A 19803-nucleotide genomic window follows, 5' to 3' on the forward strand; every position below is an offset into this window, starting at 1 on the left:
CTCTTTTAGAGAGTAGAGAAAACGTGTGTCGCAGTAGGCGAACACACAGCAGTAAAGGATATGACGCCGGATAGCGTAGCAGGCACGGAAGGCTGAAGGCGGCGAAGACGGCCGGCTTCTTCAAGCGCTGTGCTCGGCTTGCTGGTCGCTGGTTTCAACGGCGGCGGCTCTCAAGATCCAGCGATGCGAAGAGCTTCGCTGAAGACAAGAAAATCAGATATTTAGCCTGTGAGCACTGGTTATATACACGCTGGCCACACCCATTCTGACGGTTAGAAGGGTGTGGAGGGCGCGAAGCGCCCTCATTGGAGGCCACGTTTCAGAGTGCTCACTGATAGGCTTAAGCAGTTGCCGCCGAGCAGCCAATGAGCACGCTTATACAGCCTGCCTAGGTCTGCCGGCTGCCGCACTGCGTTGACAATGAATACAAAATTAAGGATAATTTTTGGCTTCAGATCTCGAAGAAAGAAGACTTTCCCGATGCGTAAGCAACTTACGCAATACGAGAGAACCTCTCGTAAGAGAACTGATTTTCTCAGCTTTTTGCTTAAAAAGTTTTTTATTTTATTTCATTGTTTATGAAACTTAAGTGTTGATAAATTAAGAATGAATGAAGCTAGAATAAAACAGGGGGCCATGACATTTTTGTGAAAATGATAAAAAAAAACGCTGGCGCCGTGACTGTCAACTTTTTTTAAAAAACGCTGGCATGGAAAGAGTTAAGGGATGGTTCGGAAAAAAATCAACCTAGGGTCCTTCGCACCTTGACCTCGAGCCAAACACCCCCTCCAGAAGCCTTTTTTCCCTTGGTCGAACATTATTAAAGTTAGAGCTTATTTTGAAATATCAGCCAGTTGGCTTAGTGCAGGCGTTAACGGATCCTAGGCTGGATCTCGTAAAAATTACCCCACTAATAATGTCCAGAATGGTACCAAACTTACACGGTAGTACAAATAGGTTCTGTAGGCTACTCATAAAACGAGGCATTGGAAAGTTTGTAAGGACATCAGGAGTTTATTTAAATAACACTTGCCTGATGGCTCATGCTGCTGCTAACCCGGACATCAACGTCACTTCACTGGTTTGGGAAAAGCACGTAAAAGTCCTGACAGAAAGTGAGGCTTAAGGATGTAGTGTAACGATGCCCAGTTCCAGGAATGCACTCATATTTTTTTGGTAGTACCAGTTTGCAACAATTATTAGTTAACACTAAGTTGTTAACAAAAATAATAATTCGTCGTTACACTACACGCAATCGCTCAATCAGTCAACCGCAGAAAGTTGTCAATAAAACAACTTGTAAACAATGTCATGTAGGCCTAACTCAGTAAAGTCAGCAAGAGCGCACTCTTCAGGTGTGTTTGATTGAGCAGGACGGCTTGTCTTTCAGATTTTTCCGTCACTGCAAAAACGTTTTTTTTTTTTTTCGCCTGTCAGCGACAAACATTTTTCGGTTAACGCGACCTCTGGTTCACCCCAAAATGAAAATTATTTCATTAGCCTACTCACTGAATCCCCTGATCAAAACACCGGCGAATAAACAGAAACCAGCGTTAACATAAGCAGATGCATATGTAAAATAACACACAAAACTGCCTAACGTTACCAAATGAAATGTCGACCCAAGACAAGCTATAGGACTGTGAAGATAATTGGGGTGACTCGATCTATGCAGAGAGTTCCTCAGGGGCAAAAAAGTGGCATATATATATATATCACATAAATAAATTATAGCCTATTTAAAAGTATTAAAATAGAAAACCATCATTTTAAATTGTAATATTTTTTTTCTGTATTTTTGATCAAATAAATGCAGGCTTGATGTGCATAAGGGACTTCTTTAAACAAAATAATGTGTGTGCAAATTTTGGACCAGTAGTAACGTTACTGTGCTATTATACGATTGCTGCAAAATTATCAAAAATGTTAAAATAATAAAATCACCATTGTGTTGTTGTCAGCCTCTTCACATAATAGGCCTGTAGGCCAGGGCAGGGCTTCATTTAACAAACGATAGTTTCATCAAATGGCAAACGGTGGATCAATTTAGAGTTAGACTGAGTACAAGTGACTTACTATTATGAAGGACTAAAAATGACAGAACGAAAAATAAATAAATAAATAAATAAAAGTAGAAATAAATAAATAAATGCAGAAATAATAGTAAAAATAAATACATTTTGGTAATATAAATGGCTATTTCTGTATTTTTACATGTATTTATTTATGCATTTCTATATGTATTTATTTATGTATTTATACATTTATTTATGTATTTATGTATTTATATATTTATTTATTTATATATTTATATATGTATTTATTTATACATTTATTTATTCCTACATTTATTTATTTCTGTATTTCCACATTTCCACATTTATTTATTTATGTATTTCCACATTTCTACATTTATTTATTTCTGTATTTCCACATATCTACATTTATTTTTCCCTGCGCATGTATGCTAATTGGCCAATGGCTAACCACGCCCCCTCCACTCACTCAGTCAACATTCGGTAACAGCAGCTGTCACAGTAGGAGACATTTCACAGGAGGCAATTGATGATTTTTTGGAGACAGAAAGATTATATATCATCTCGATGTCACCAAAAGGGCCTTAAATATGCATTGGAGGGTTATATTAATAATTTTATTGTTGAGAAGGCCGATAAGCTTCAGCTCCAGAACAAAGATTTACAGTTCACAGTGTAAACGTTATAGTTTGGTGCTATTTCGCTTCAAACGCTCGCTTTATACGCGTGTCCTATTCGCTTTGGATTCAAAATGTTCAAGCGTCGAACTAGACGCGGATACGCGCGAATTTGACGCTCTATTCGCGTTTGGTGGGAGCGCAGAATAATGAACAGGCTGCGATGTCAAGATTGCATTGCTGGAATGTGTGTGTGTGTGTGTGTGTGTGTGTGTCAGAGAGAGGCACGGGCGCGATGAACAGTGGAAACATAAAAACATACTCCGTCATTTTGTTCATACAGGACATCATTAAAACTGCAAAGTGTTTAGCCTACTTATATTTGTGTAAAACACAACATTGTGCTTTTGTCAAACTGTAAACTCTTGTCAAACTGTAACCTACAACTGTCACCCAACCAAAATCACACACACACGCTGTTTAAAAGCCAAAATGACAAGAAAAACCATAAAAACGAATGAAAACTGATAACTGCAATGCATTGCAGTGGACGAGGAAGCAGAGAATGTCCAAGTGTATTGGGTTAGCTATGCGTACTGTGATTGGCTCATCGCGTTTGGGGGCGTGGCTTAATAAATGAATGTAGAAATGTGGAAATACATAAATAAATAAATGTAGAAATGTGGAAATACAGAAATAAATAAATGTAGAAATGTGGAAATACAGAAATAAATAAATGTAGAAATGTGGAAATACAGAAATAATTAAATGTAGGAATAAATAAATATATAAATAAATGCATATATAAATATATAAATAAATAAATATATAAATACATAAATACATAAATAAATGTATAAATACATAAATAAATACATATAGAAATGCATAAATAAATAAATAAATACATGTAAAAATACAGAAATAGCCATTTATATTACCAAAATGTATTTATTTTTACTATTATTTCTGCATTTATTTATTTATTTCTACTTTTATTTATTTATTTATTTATTTATTTTTCGTTCTGTCATTTTTAGTCCTTCATAATACTATAGCCTACTTACCATTAACGCTACTTTTGGTGCTGGTTTTGTGCAGTGCTTTGTAGTCAATTAACATCCATTAGTTCAAAGACGCAGATTCAGATCGCTTCATAAATATAAATTCGTCTGTCCATGTATTTTTCAAATGATTTATTTATAAATGACCGGAAAATTACCGCTGCACTTCACATTGTCCAATGAAATTTGAACTTGTTGTGCCAGCCAGATGATGATTGGTCGGTGTATTATAGACATACATGACAAACAGGCTTCAATGAATTATGTAATATTTTAAAATATGTGATATGTGGATTGTTAATTGAATCGACACACCACCTTTTATCATTTAAAAAAAATAAAAATAAAAAAAATAAATACACACACACATATATATATATATATATATATATAAATAATAATAATAATTATATATATATATATATATATATATATATATATATATATATATATATATATATATATACAGTACCAGTCAAAAGTTTGGAAACATTACTATTTTTAATGTTTTTGAAAGAAGTCTCTTATGCTCATCAAGCCTGCAGTAAAAAAAAAGAAAAGAAAAAAAAAACAGTAATATTATGAAATATTATTACAATTTAAAATAATGGTTCTCTTTTTTAATATATTTTAAAATGTAATTTATTTTTGTGATGCAAAGCTGAATTTTCATCAGCAAGTACTCCAGTCTTTGGTGTCTTATGATCCTTCAGAAATCATTCTAATATGATGATTTGATACTCAGTTATTATCAATGATGGAAACAGTTGTGCTGTTTAATATATTTTTTTGGAATACTTTTTTCAGGATTCATTGATGAGTAAAACGTTAACAGCATTTATTCATAAAAACAGCATTTATTCAAAATAAAAACATTTCTAACAATATAAATCGTTACCATCACCTTTTATCAATTTAACGCATCCTTGTTGAATTAAAGTACTAATTTCTTAAAAAAATAGTTATTGTTCCCAAACTTTTGAACGGTAGTGTATATTGTTACAAAAGATTTCTATTCTAAATAAATACAGTTCTTTTTAACTTTTTATTCATCAAATAATCCTGAAAAAAGTATCTCAGGTTATAAAAAAAAATATTAAGCAGCACAACTGTTTCCAACATTGATCATAAATCAGCATATTAGAATGATTTCTGAAGGATCATAAGACACCAAAGACTGGAGTACTTGTAGGCTAATAATATTTCATAATTACTGTTTTTTTTTTTTTAACTGCAGGCTTGATGAGCATAAGAGACTTCTTTCAAAAACATTAAAAATAGTAATGTTTCCAAACTTTTGACTGGTATATATAAAGCCTATACGAGTCACCGAAAGAACCATATTTGGCTCGAGAGCATCGATCGGTTCCCGAGCAGACTGTGGGTTTACACTAGTGCTTTTCATTTTAAAACGCATAACTTTTGCTACGGTTACGCCTGCCGTCCACACACACACTACTCCGGAGTTTTAGAGCCCCGTAAACGGAGTCTGACCTCTTCAGTCAAGACCGAAGACACACGCAAGTCACGCAACCCATCGCAACGACACCTCAGACTGACAGAAACGTAAAAATAAACGTGAATTTAGGCTACTTTAGTTTTGTACACATGTTAATTATAATCAAATTCATTTTGTTTTATTGACCACAATATTATCATTAATATTTGTTTGAGAAGGACACTTTTGATTAATTTTGATTTTCGATTTTCTCTGCTTTTTGCTCAAAATGTTGCTTTTTAATGAGACCCAAATTGAAATGTTGGGTAACACTTTATTTTACAGTGTCCTTGTTACATATGTTACATGTACTTATAGTAATATAACAGTAAATTATGCATAATTAAAACTACAGTCACCCTAAAAAGAACCTTTTGTACAAATGAAAGGTTCCATGTAACCATCAATGACAATGCAGAACCATTATTTTTAAAAGTGTAGTATCCTTGAACAAAGATGAATTTAGTTGGAACAAATAAGGCTTTTGCCCACACAGCAAGATAAAATAGATGCGATGACAGGTTTAGATCCAAAGTATTTGAATCGCAGCTATTTGGCATGGAACTGAGAAACTCTACTCAGTAAGTTATCCTACGCCAGCAAGTTTAGGCATCACCTGTCACACCTCAAAGTGATACTTTGGCATTCGAAAGATACAGAGATAAGAATGGCCTAAATCAATCATAAAGATCTTAAGCATGAAGAAACACATGCTCAGCGACAAGGAACCAACTGGAAAATAAGAGCATTTTCTTAGAAAGGCTGAGACCCTGAAAGGCAAACTTACTTTATTACCAAGCTTTTCTCATTAAGAAATTAATATTTAACGGCTAAATTAAGCAGTGTCTCAATTTTTGGTTGTTGTATATATATATATATATATTAAAATAATTTATTTAGTTTATTATTGATATGCTAGATTATTGTTATAGAAATATTACAGAATATCGCACAAGAAATAAAAAGACATTCCAATTTAAATGTACAATTGCAACACTTTATTATATACCGAATGCCCTTTTACCCACCCAAGCACACTACACACACACACACACACACACACACACACACACACACACACACACACACACACACACACACACACACACACACACACACACACAGAGTGAGAGAGATATACAGATATAGGCTCTGCAGTTCACAAGTTACATGTATATTCGACTAAAACATCAAAAAAGAGAAAAAAGTATTTCAAAAGTATACAAAGTATAAAAAAGGATTCATTGTGGAGAATGGAAACAATTCACAGTTCGTACATTCATATTGTTCTAATACAATGAACAGAAGCAAACCAATACAGTTCATTATGAACCTCGGCATGAAGATAGTAATTCAGTCTGATGTTGAAAATATATGAATCAGCAGGAGTGATGTTCTAAACAATACAATTGTGGTTAACAATACAACAGTTTTCGCCTGCAGTGGCGTGATCAAATCTGTCTCAGAAACTCGTACACTACATAGTGCCTGTGTTTTTCTTATCTATTTTCTCCCTGAGTTCTTTCACCCAGGATTGTCTCGGATCAGCACAGAGCGTCCTTGATTTCTTCAGCTTAAAACTGTTTGGAGACCAGAAAATGAAAAATCAAAAAGACATACACATCTCTGCAACTGTGGCTGTAAAATTGCTGTGTAATATAGCTGCATAATACAACCCAGTGTCACTGGTACCATGAATTCCAGCTTTCCAAGTGTTTGTGTTTTATGTGCTTGATTTAAAATACTCACACAATAGCAGGAATGTTACATCCTCCGTCTGTTTCCTGCATTCTGTAACTCACTATATTTCTTCTCAGAGCCTTCCTGATCCCTACAATGTACTTCAAACAGCAGTTTTCATAGGAACCTGAGAATAAATCAAAATTATATATTAAGTTTGCATCAAGTTTGTGATCTTAAATAATATTCTTGTCTTATAAAACCATTAATGTTTTTTTATTTTATTTTTATATCTATTTATGAAAATCATCTCTCTTTCTTCATTTATCATTTTTTATTTCCTGTTAAACCCTTGTATAAAAAAGCTGAAACGTTTTAGAATCTGACCAGTTATTTGGATATATTTATACAAATGTACATAATTATTTTGAACTGTATATTTAATATTACTAAATTAATATCACATTATCAATGCATTCTTTATTAATAAGTTCTTACCTTGTGCCACACTGGGATACATGCAAGCCAGCAGCAGGAGAAAAACCAGGATTTGAAACTTCATGGCTGAATGCTGTGTATAAGCTGCAAGAAAAGACAAGGAAATGTTTAGTATAAGCAGTTTTACATTTCATTATGTGCATCCACCAGCCAATGTATATAATAAATAACATGAGGCTCTAATGTGCTGAATAATAGCTAGACCGCATGTCTCATCTTTACCTCAGAGGTTCTCAGAAGAATGATGTTTTTCTTCACGGCTAAAGCTGCTCTTATCTCCTCCTCTGCTTAGTTAGCACTTTTTATAGCAACAGAACCTGATGCTTAGCCACGCCCCCTGTCACATGCTGCCTAGATTTTACACTCTACTGCATTAAAAAAGTGGATCCTGTTGATTGACTTTCAGTATTGTTTTAACAAATTGCAATTGACTAAAGAGTTCCTGCAGTACAATCATAAAAAGGATACCTGAAGCGATATCTCTAATATCTTAAACCTCTATATTTGGTCAGTAGGGAGATGTTTTAGCGTGAGGAATGGAACCGCTGGGAGTCTGGAATTTTTTTTTTTTTACAGCCCCCATTTCTCGCCCCTGCCATTATTGCACAATATAACATCTTTGCCAAATCCTTTTCCCATTAAACATCTGCTTTAGAACTTTCTATGTCTGTGTGCCAATAAAACAGAACAAAATCTGATGTATTGTGCAATGAGATTCCCCTAAATTGATCATGCTTTTGAAAATGTGCATGTTGTGTATTTATGTCACATTATCTCTTCCTCCCTTATGTGTGTCTCAACAATGATAATTATTCACTATCTTGGGCCTGACCTGGCCTTAATCTGACCTAAACTGCAGACTTGTGTTTCTTAAAGGAGATGGTTTAGTGACAATAATTCATAGTGTGCCAAAATCTGGGAAATTGGGGAATTCCATTTTAACCCTTTCATGCATAGTGGTCACTACAGTGGGCAGCTCTTAAAAAAAGCATTTTCTTGAATTTGCACGGGTTTTGATGGCAAAGTTGCACATCAACCTCTTCATTGGACCCTGGTGCATCATCCTATACATTGCAACCAAGTGGCAAGCCGTTGTGTTTAGATTTTTTCCCCATTCCAAACCAAGATGGCCAATGGTCAGTTAGAAATGCCAAGTTGCTCCGGAATATCCACCCATTCCTTCTATCCTAGGAGACTCGTATAGGTAAAAAAAAAAATATTGCAGCATCAAGCAATATTTAATGAGTCCTATTAGTTACATTTTCCAAGTTTTGATTTTAGATTGGGAGAAAAATCTGATTAATCATCTGTCCACTATAGTGGACGTCATGCATCAATGGCTATATTTCAGCTACAATTCATAATTATAATGTGAATATTGTTTTTGAAAATACTTAATCTGCAATGACTTTTTTGACTGTAAATACATGTATTTGTATTATTAGAATATAATTTTCATTGACATCAAAAAAAGTTATGTGATAACTTATTTAACTTGTAATGCATTACTTGTTAGATCAAAAAGTAATCTGATTTCGTAATGCACGTTATTTTAATGCGTTTCTTTACTCGTAACATCAAAAAGTAATCAGATTATGTAATGCATGTTACTTGTAATACATTACTTGTAACATTTTTTAAAAATCTGATTACGTAATGCATGTTACTTGTAATGTGTTTCTTTACTCTTAACATCAAAAAGTAATCTGATTACGTAATGCACATTACTTGTAATTAATTACTTGTTAGATCAAAAAGTAATCTGAGGTAATGCATGTTACTTGTAATACATTACTCGTAACATTAAAAAAAATCTGATTACGTAATGCATGTTACTTGTAAGACATTACTTGTAACATCAAAAAAAGTAATCTGAATGCGCTATGCATGTTACTTGTAATGCGTTGCCACCAACACTGCTCATTTCAGATGACAGGCAGTAGAAGATTCTGATGGAATCACATCCTCATGTTCTGATATCAAAGATACGCGAAGTGCAACTTTTATGAAGTTCAATTGCCTTTGCAATATTTCGCATTTATATTTTTTGTATATATTTTATAGTTTTCAGATGATTTGATATAATTGTATTGATTAGTTTGTTAAATACTCATACTTTATCTATTGTATTATATTTAATACAGTATCTCTTCAGCTTAAACCATAAACGCATGCTGTGCGTACGCATGCTCAAGTGGACATCTGAAAATCTCTTTGAAAAATGTGTAAAAAAAACATACAAATCTTGTTTTTCATGCCCTAAGAGCAATAAAAACACACAGGAAAAAAAAAATCCTGACTGAGGTTATCATAATTCATGCATGAAAGGGTTAATAAACAACTTAATAATTTCACCATGCAGGACATGAGAATCTCATCCTTGAATTGGTGCATCTCTTGTTACAGACGTTTAGAGGCTGTTGTTTGACCTTTAATTAAAAAACTCTGCAGAAAGAAGTTCCACTTCACCAAGTCTTGAGGGTAATAAAGTGAGGGTCAGATTTATTTGAAAAATTCACCACTATTTAAGAGATCTCTACATTTGCTTTAAAAGAATATTGAGTTTTTGGTCCCCCCAAACTTAGAAGACAGAAGACACTTCAGCCTCTTTGGGGACCACCCGGCAACACTGATGGAATGTTAATTAGTCCCATATGGAGAACTATTGTTTTGATTGATTTAGTCTTGTAGAACTTTTTGTAAACATTTTTGTTGTTTTGTCACAAGAACATTCTGACAGTGTTTCTGCTTAAGTAGCCAATTATATTACACTTAAAAAAGGGATATGCGCATATTTGATTTATTTATGACAAGCCATCTTCTCCCAACCACGTTTTTATTAAGTCATAATTCTATAGCCCTATGTTACAGATGTTCTTGATTTCATCTCTCTTTTTTATGAGGCTTACGGTAGAATTTATGCGACAACTTGAACATCTTACTCCACTCTCCCACACAGCTGTATTCTTTTTGCATTGCTGAGAGTGGAAGTAATGCAGAAACGTAAACTCTTATAGAATTTATTTGTTTACTATTGGCTTATTCCTACTTGTTCGGTTTCTGTTCTTGGACTCTTTAGTCCTCTGCATGACTAATTCTTCAAGAATGAAATACAGTCAATGAAATAAGCATAGATATGTATATGTAGGCTACATACAGTAATCAAAATTATTCAACCCCCATTGCAAATCCAGTTTATTGGCAAAAAGTTACAGACTTACAGCTGTTTGCCATAAACAAATCAAACAAAAGTAATTGAAATAGCTCAACACAACATGTTTCAAGTGGTTTCCCCAAATTCAACAGAAAATGCAACTTTTAATGACTTCTGCGGTCTCAAAAATATTCCAGGACTTCTTCTGCAACAAAGCCTTGTTGGAAGGTCCAATGACGCCCAAGCTTCAGCTTTCTCACTGATGACATGATGTTTTCTCCTATAGGATTTCCTGATACCTCAATGAATCCATCTTTCCTTCCACACGCTGCAGGTTTGCCCGTGGATGCAAAGCAGCCCCAGGGCATCACCGAGCCACCATCATGCTTAACCTTTTTTACACGTGAGTTTAAAATATTCTGGCTGACTGGGTGGATATGATAAATCATTATTATCGAAAATATTAACTACATTCTCTAAAATATGAGCATGCCTAAAATGTATTTTTTCCCCCCGTCAGGCAGACAGGTAGGCCTAGGCCTACTAATTTGCACTCTCTTGCAGGGTCACTGGTGTAACTTTGTTTTAAAAAGTGGGTGGGACGGGGGCGTTGCTAACACAATGCTAAATCATAAATCAGATATAGGCTATGTACAATAACATTACGATGTCCAGCAATCGATTTAAATAGTACATTGGGTTTAATTAGTCGTTTAATGAGGTCTATATAGCCTATGTTGTTGGTAGTGAGATTTTTTTTTTAAATGGTCCAGTGGCAGAACTTTTGCCAAGCGTGTCAGATTCTTCGGTTCTAATCCGCACTCGTATAGGTTTTTTTCTCATCAAAACCGATTATTTTATCAGTAGTTGTATCAGGCAGGGACACGTGTGTGTGCATTTTGTTTTGTAATTTCACCGGAACGAATAGGGAGTCTCCACAACGGTTTGAAGCGCGCGTCCGAGTGAAGACTGTGCGCGAGCCACAAGAGAGCACAGTAGTGAAGTCAGGTAAAGTGGGACACTTTTTGGTAAATTGCATTTTAAACAACCTAAATCAGTTAGAATGTATTAAAATTGTAGCCTATGTGTTTAGTTTAAATAGATTGTAATGAAGGCCACTATGGTGAAACTTTCCCAATTTATGTATATAACAAACTGTTCATCTTTAAACACCATCTGATACCCTCTTCAGCAAACTGTAAGCAATCAGGTTGAGTGGGACACTTTGTTAGGGAAAGTGGGACACTATTTTATGGTTAAAATGAACATGAGAAATACAACCCCAATTCCAATGAAGTTGGGACGTTGTGTAAAACGTAAATAAAACCAGAATACATGCATTGAAAATGTGTGGCGCATTATGAAGCGCAAAATACAATGGAGATCTTCAATTAATTAATACTTGGAAGGATTTTTTAAAAATGCATTTCTGGAACTAATGTAAAAATTTTAACATTGTAAACTTCACTCTACATTCAATGAATGGAACTTTCATTAAGCCTACATCCTTATACCACCTTTTAACAACTTCAGTGGACACATCCAAGACAGATGAAGTCATTGTCATCCATAAGTCCGTTGAGCTCTCTGCAGGACTCATGATACCACCGTTGGCAGTGGCAGCAAGCCACCCATTCCTCATTGGCCTTTGGGTCGCTTGCATCTCCATAGACCCCCTTGCAACCAGTACAGGGGTCACTTCCCTGAACTGTTTGCAGGGGAGGAATGGCAGCTTTTTGGGGGCGGACACCAGCAGGCTTATGCACTTTGGTTGTTTTTGGTTTCTTTTTGTCTGCTTTGGCCTGGACAAAGTTGAAGTGTTCCTGGCTTGTTAGGTGGTTGCTGGGTGGCCTCGCCATCCTCCTTGTCCACTTGCATCCCAGTTCCTGCCAGTGGTGTTTCAGGCTTCGAAACAGCGATCTGTCTGCTGGCTGGAGGGCGTGGGTGGTGTGGGGAGGATAGCTCACTACATAGATATTATTTTTCTTCATGAGCTCCAAGAATAGGTGGTTTGCAGTCACGTGATTGTGATGACGCGCAAAATTCAGATGGAGGGCAGGAAGTGAAGAGCGAAATGGACGAGATGGAGTAAAGTCCGAACTGTACTACTTTAGATGCTATTACAAGAGAAAAATATAACAAAAAATGTTAACATATGTTGGACGTGATCCTTACGTTATGAAGAGGAGCGATTTTTCAACTGAATTGCAAGATTTGCCAGTAACGTTACATTTGTCTTCAGTTACAGGGGTAACGTTAACTTACAAACTCAAAGAAAAGAAGAAACAATTACTTTAACTTTACAAAGTTCGGAAAATGGTATACGTTACACAAACATCCACATTGTATTAACTCACCTTTGACGAAATGATCACTGCACACACGGGCGTTTTCCGATTCGGCTCCTCCCGACCGCAGACGTAACGTTAGGATTGCAAGCCATTTTTTCTGTCATTTTTCGGTCAATTTCTTGCATTTGTCCCCCTCATGAACAACAACTTTTGGTACACGATAAAAACTCCTCGTGGTTTGATCGATTTGAGCAACCATAAACGACACAAAACATCGGCATTTTGAGTTTGTTATAGTGCTTCCTAAATGTATCAAATCAAATCCGCCAGAAAAATGGAGCGCAACTGGAAGAAAACAAAACTAGAGGTATTTCGGATTTCATGGAAAGAGAGCTCGATTGCTTACTGCTAGATCTGCTTATTTTTCAAACCTATTAGAAGAAAATAAACATAATCCTAGGTATTTATTTGAAACGGTGGCTAAACTAACGAAAAAGAAAGCTTCAACCCCAGAAGTTTCCAAGCAACACAGCAGTAATGACTTTATGAACTTCTTCACTTATAAGATTGATAATATCAGGGAGAAAAATATAACTATGCAACCGTCTACTACAGTATCACATCAGGCAGTGCATTGTAGTCTCCAAGAGGAAAAAATTTATTTGTTCGTTGCTATAGGAGAGGAAGAATTTACTAAACTCGTTAAATCATCTAAATCTACAACATGTATGTTAGACCCTATACCGACTAAGCTACTGAAAGAAATACTTCCAGAGTTTCATAGATTCTCTTCTTAATATCATTAATTCATCTTTGTCTCTAGGATACGTACCAAAAACCTTTAAGCTGGCTATGATTAAACCGCTTCTTAAAAAAACGCAACTTGATCCTACAGAATTAGTCAATTACAGGCCGATCTCGAATCTAGCTTTTCTGTCAAAGATATTAGAAAAAGCAGTGTCTTCACAACTGTGTTCCTTTCTTGAAAGAAATTATATCTGCGAAGATTTCCAGTCAGGATCAGGATCCAGCCATATCATCCGATCGTGGTTGTGTCTCTCTATTAGTGTTACTCGATCTTAGGGCTGCATTTGACACTATCGACCACAACATTCTTTTAAATAGACTCGAAAATTATGTTGGCATTAGTGGAATTGCACTAGCATGGTTTAAATCATATTTATCTGACCGTTATCAGTTTGTAGCAGTAAATGAAGAGATGTCTTATCGATCACAAGTTCAGTATGGCGTACCACAAGGCTCAGTACTAGGACCGTTGCTGTTCACTCTGTACATGCTACCATTAGGAGATATCATTAGGAAACATGGCATTAGCTTTCACTGTTATGCTGATGATACTCAGCTCTATGTTTCTTCAAAACCTAATGAAACTTACCAATTCACAAAATTAACCGAATGCATAGCTGTAATAAAAAATGGGATGACTCGTAATTTCCTACTACTTAATTCTGAAAAAACAGAGTTTCTAATTATTGGACAAAAAACTTCCTCACGTAATAACCTAGAATACTGTCTAACAGTTGATGGCTGCTCTGTTTAAGGAGAACTCCGGTCAATTTTAACATTGAGCTAATTTTTTTGTATATTTGGAGTGCTGTCAATACAGAGAACAACGACAAAAATCGGTGTTGCCTACACCGAGTTATTCTATTTTTAAAATTTGCAGAGTTCACGCGCGTGATCATAGGTAACTAAACTTATGCGCGTGAACTCGGCAATCGACTACTTTGGGCTTCAACCTAAAACAGGATGTAAACACAGGTATTTGCGCTGGCTTAAATAACATCATTTTTATACATATCTTTCACATCTACTGCAGTCAGATTCACTCGTGATCACTCTGAAGGAATCACTCACATTTTCTGTGCACTTGTAATGACACATCAAGGATGTTAAGAGGCTAAAAGCAGGTTTAAAACTTGCCCCATTGAAGTCAACAGGGTGCAAATTTTAAAAATAGAATAACTCGGTGTAGGCAACACCGATTTTTGTCGTTGTTCTCTGTATTGACAGCACTCCAAATGTACAAAAAAATGAGCTCAATGTTAAAATTGACCGGGGTTCTCCTTTAAGTCTTCGTCGTCGGTTAGGAACCTGGGTGTGCTCTTAGATACCAATCTTTCATTTGAAAGTCACATGTCCAGTATCTGTAAAACCACATTTTTCCATCTTAAAAATATATCTAAATTACGCCATATGCTCTCATTGACAAATGCGGAACAATTAGTTTATGCGTTCATGACATCAAGGCTAGATTATTGTAATGCTCTACTGGGTGGTTGCCCTGCACGCTTAATAAACAAACTACAGCTAGTTCAAAACGCAGCAGCTCGACTTCTTACCAGAACCAGGAAGTAAGACCATATTAGCCCAGTTCTGTCAACACTGCATTGGCTCCCTATTAAACATCGCATCAATTTTAAAATATTGCTGATTACTTACAAAGCACTAAATGGTTTAGCTCCGCAGTACTTGAGCGAGCTCTTAACACAATATAGTCCTACACGTCTATTGCAATCTCAAAATTCCGGCCAGTTGATAATACCTAGAATATCAAAATCGACTGCTGGCGGTAGATCCTTCTCCTATTTAGCACCAAAACTTTGGAACAGTCTTCCTAACATTGTCCGGGAAGCAGACACACTCTGTCAGTTCAAAGCCAGATTAAAGACACATGTCTTTGACCTAGCATTCACATAATACATTATAGACTTCTATAATTCAATGTTAGGCTGCATAGATTAGGTCAGCTGGAACCGGGAACACTTCCCATAAATCCTGATGTACTCGTTACATCATAAGAAGAATGGCATCCACGCTAATTTTAGTGTCTTTGTTTATCCCGAGGTTTTCCCGCAGCCTGCCGGATCCAGGCCGTATCCAGATCTGATGAAGGACCTTCGCCTGGACCCGATCCAACGCAGTGCTGAAGTGCCAACTAGTCTCTCCCTATGGAGGATCCCTTTACCACTCTACTGATAAGGTGTTGTCGGGAAACTCAATTTGCGTACCTACCCGAATTGATAAAATAAAATAAAATTCTGTATCAAAAATTATAAAATTATACAAATTATAAGGTTTGTAGGGAATTCCAAACATGCGCACATATATTCAAACGCACATTCTTAATGCGCATGTGAACGTCATCTGCGTTTCTCACAGGTTTGCGTTTAAAGTCTGTGTAGAGAGAATGGTGTCGTCTTAGCGGCCCCAATTTTAATAACAAATGATCGTTGCGACGGAAGCGAATCAATCAAAACTAACTTTAACTGGAAAATAACTTTATTAAAGAACCGCTATAAAGCCAAAACAATCTCTGTTACCTTAAATTATACGTTTATCTCATAGACTGTAAAAAAAGATGGACGACGCCCCTTCGCTCTCTTCCATTGATGAGAACTGAAGCCGCCAGAGTCCCGATATGGCGCTGACATATTGGAACTTGAGTCTGCGCAGTAGCGATCTCGGGACCAGACCTGCACAGTCGTGAGCAGGAAGTAATGCCGCGAAATCAACGCTCCGCCCTCACTCTCGCCGGGAGCTGGTCGGGAGAGTGCATTCTGCACACTTTTTGGAAAATTGATTGCATTACGACAAGAGGCTTGTTAAAATAAAGTAAATACAATCTCCTCAGTCCTCCGAAGATCCCGAAAAAAATGTCCGTTGGTGCTTCAGTGACTACTTCGCTCAGAGAACCTGTCAATCACAGCTGTCAATCATGACGTCACACCACCGCATCACGTAACTAACTAAAAACCACCTTATTTTTGAAACAGACACTTGAACTTACATCAGCGTGATAAAAGCTACAGCAAATGAAAGAAACCACCTTTGGAAAAAAGATATTTGAAGTGTATTTAATTGTTTAGTTGGTCTCACGTCCCGTTGAATAACACGGGGAGGCGGAGCTTATGACCTATACCAGGACCAGTCACCGGGGGGCGTGACGTTTTGGCTTCACTTTTCAGGGCTTGTGCGGCACGCTTGGTTTATCTCTGTAAAGCTGCTTTGAAACAATCTACATTGTTAAAAGCGCTATATAAATGAAGATGACTTGACTTGACTTGACTTCCTGCCCTCCATCTGCATTTCGCGCCATGGCAACGTAGTGACGTGACGTCATATGCAAACAAGCTATTCCAGATTGAAGACATGACTGTAGTGGCCATCTAAGAGCAGGACATGGGGTCTTGGATCCTCCTTAGGCAGCTGCTGGCCCCACTCCAGAAACAGCTGGGAGTTTATCCAGCCATTATCTGACACGTGGATAATTGCTTTTTCTGGTCGTTCCTCCAGCCACTCTGCCCTGAGCCTCTTTCCCTTAAAAATTACCATTGTGGGGGTGTAAGTCCCAACCGCATTGAACCCAGCCAGGACTGTTGTCGTTTCTCCTTTTCCCCCTGATGTTACCTGGAAGCAGGACTTGCCAGTCACCCCAACAACCTTTTTTGAGATGAAATGGTCCTGCAGTCCGGATTCATCGCAGTTCCACAGGTGAGATGGCATCTCCTGGATCTGTAGGCGGTGGAGGAGTGAAGTGTAGGTCTGAAACCATTGCTCAACTACTGTGAGATTCATCCCAGAGGCCCTTGCAGCTGAGAGTGATTCTGGCTTGCGGAGGCTCAGGTCTGGATTCCTTTTCATGAACCCCTCAAACCAGTAGTGACCGGCTTTTTGCTTTTCCGCAGAAAAAACAGGGATGCCATTAATTTTGGCGTACTGGAAATACGCTGTATATCACGGCGTTCCAGGGGGAACCCCCTTTCAGCTAACATTTTAACAAGGCTAGCCAATTCACTCTCAGCCTAAGCTGAGAGCAGGGGGCTCTTACCCGAGGCATGGCGGTAGTCACTTACCAGCCCTTTCACTCGCCTTTGCAGTGTTGATTTTGGGATGTCCCATGCTCTGGCTAGAAACCTTATTTTTGGTTTGTGTCCTTCAGTCACCTCCTGCTCATATTCTTCAATAGTCCCTGCCATTCTCTCTTCACTCCACTGGTTTAGTTTTCTTCCTTTCCTACTTTGCTGTCTTTTTCTTTTCTGTATTGCCCTGTCACTCCTTTCTTTTCTCTCTCTCTCTCTCTCTCTCCCTCTCTCTCTCTCTCTCTCTCTCCTCTGTATGGGTGCCATCTTGTAAATTGTATTCAGACCAGTGGCGGATACAGAACGTCAGTAATGGGTGGGCCTGGTGAATATACGGAGGGGCCTTGGTTTTTTAAGCTTATATACACGCCTGATAAATATGTCAACTATAGCAGATCGGTACTTCGGTAATGAATTTAAATAGGCCTATGCCTTGTAGCCTACTCATGTCAGTCAGGATCCCACCTGCTTTAAACCTGAAGGTCATCTATCTGTCTGTCATTACACGGGGTCTGCTTTTTTAAAGCAGGAATAGAGCAGGTTCGAGAGTGAAGTAAAAAAAAAATTAAAAACAAAACAAAAGGAAAGAAAAGTAGCCTACCATGTGGGAATGTTTTAGGAAAGAGGTTAACGAGGATGAATCAAGTGCTGGGTATGTAATTGTAGCCTAATATGCAACTGCTGTTAAGTGTTTGTGTGTGTGTGTGTGTGTGTGTGTGTGTGTGTGTGTGTGTGTGTTCGCTTGTTCGGGAAGTCGCAGTGACAGAAACAGTGACATTCCAGTTTAAGTTTCAAGGGAGTAAAGCCTGTTTATACCATTAAAGGAGAACTCCGGTCAATTTTTAACATTGAGCTCATTTTTTTGTACATTTGGAGTGCTGTCAATACAGAGAACAACGACAAAAATCGGTGTTGCCTACACCATGTTATCCTCTTTTTAAAATTTGTACCCTGTTGACTTCAATGGGGCAATATTTAAACCTGCTTTTAGCCTCTTAACATCCTTGATGTGTCATTACAAGTGCACAGGTCATGTGAGTGCTTCCTTCGGAGTGAACACGGTGAATCTGACTGCAGTAGATGTGAAAGATAGGGATAAAAATGATGCTTATTCAGCCAGCGCAAATACCTGTATTTACATCCTGTTTTCGGTTGAAGTCCATAGTAATCGATTGTCGAGTTCACGCGCGTGATGTCGATTGTCGAGTGCTGCGCTAATCACTCCGCCCATAGCTGTGCTCCTACGCCTAGTGAGAATATAGTTCCCAGTATTTATACGATTAAAAATGGTCTCTGTCTCATATAGCCTTGTTATTTGTACACGCTGTGACTATACAGATCACAACATGTAAATAGGAAAATGTTTGCATTATTTTGTCACTTATTGGGATTAGTATGCTACCTTATCCATTTACATCCAGTCTTTGTGCTAAGCTAGGCTAGCGGTGGGTGCGTCAAATAACACTTACAGAACGCACAGAAATTAAAAAGGTATGTAAGGACTTATCTAACTCTGGGGGATACTGTGAATAAGCTAAAGTCCCAAAAAGTCGGAGTGTTCCTTCAAGAGGCTAAAAGCAGGTTTAAATATTGCCCCATTGAAGTCAACAGGCTGCAAATTTTAAAGAGGATAACACGGTGTAGGCAACACCGATTTTTGTCGTTGTTCTCTGTATTGACAGCACACCAAATGTACAAAAAAATGAGCTCAATGTTAAAATTGACCGGAGTTCTCCTTTAAGAAAAATGAAATTCTGTCAAATACATTTTGTTTTAAAGAAATGTTCATTTAAAAACAGCCCTCATTCATCAGTGTATTATGTTACCATTAGAGATGCGCGCATGCATCAACCGTCGCCGAGTCCGCTGTTGAAGGTGATCCAGATATAGCAGACAACATTGAATCTACATTGAATGATTTATCATCACGCCTAACAACAACACATAAGGATAATTTTAATTTTTAATTTGACTATCGGGTGCGGAGTCTTAGAGAAAATTATTGTGGCGGGTGGATGATTTGTTTTTTGGCTGCAGATTCCGGTAACGCATCTGACACCTTTATCTGTGCGGTTCATGATG

General features: G+C 37.2%; 2 protein-coding genes across 3 annotated transcripts in view; both read right to left on the minus strand.

Annotated features, from left to right (window-relative positions):
• The window catches only part of pole4 (polymerase (DNA-directed), epsilon 4, accessory subunit), a 349858-nt gene that overhangs the window by 44433 nt on the left and 285622 nt on the right, over nucleotides 1-19803 (minus strand). The window lies entirely within an intron of this gene.
• Nucleotides 6199-7473, minus strand: ccl25b (chemokine (C-C motif) ligand 25b). The gene is made up of 3 exons (XM_081357022.1): nucleotides 7394-7473; nucleotides 6965-7082; nucleotides 6199-6795 (listed from the first exon to the last, which is right to left on the minus strand). The coding sequence occupies exons 1-3, from the start codon at nucleotides 7455-7457 to the stop codon at nucleotides 6693-6695; spliced, it is 285 nt and encodes a 94-aa protein (XP_081213148.1). The 5' UTR covers nucleotides 7458-7473; the 3' UTR covers nucleotides 6199-6692.

The sequence above is a fragment of the Scardinius erythrophthalmus genome (genome assembly GCF_964197995.2).
Source record: "Scardinius erythrophthalmus genome assembly, chromosome: 25".
Taxonomy (NCBI): domain Eukaryota; kingdom Metazoa; phylum Chordata; class Actinopteri; order Cypriniformes; family Leuciscidae; genus Scardinius; species Scardinius erythrophthalmus.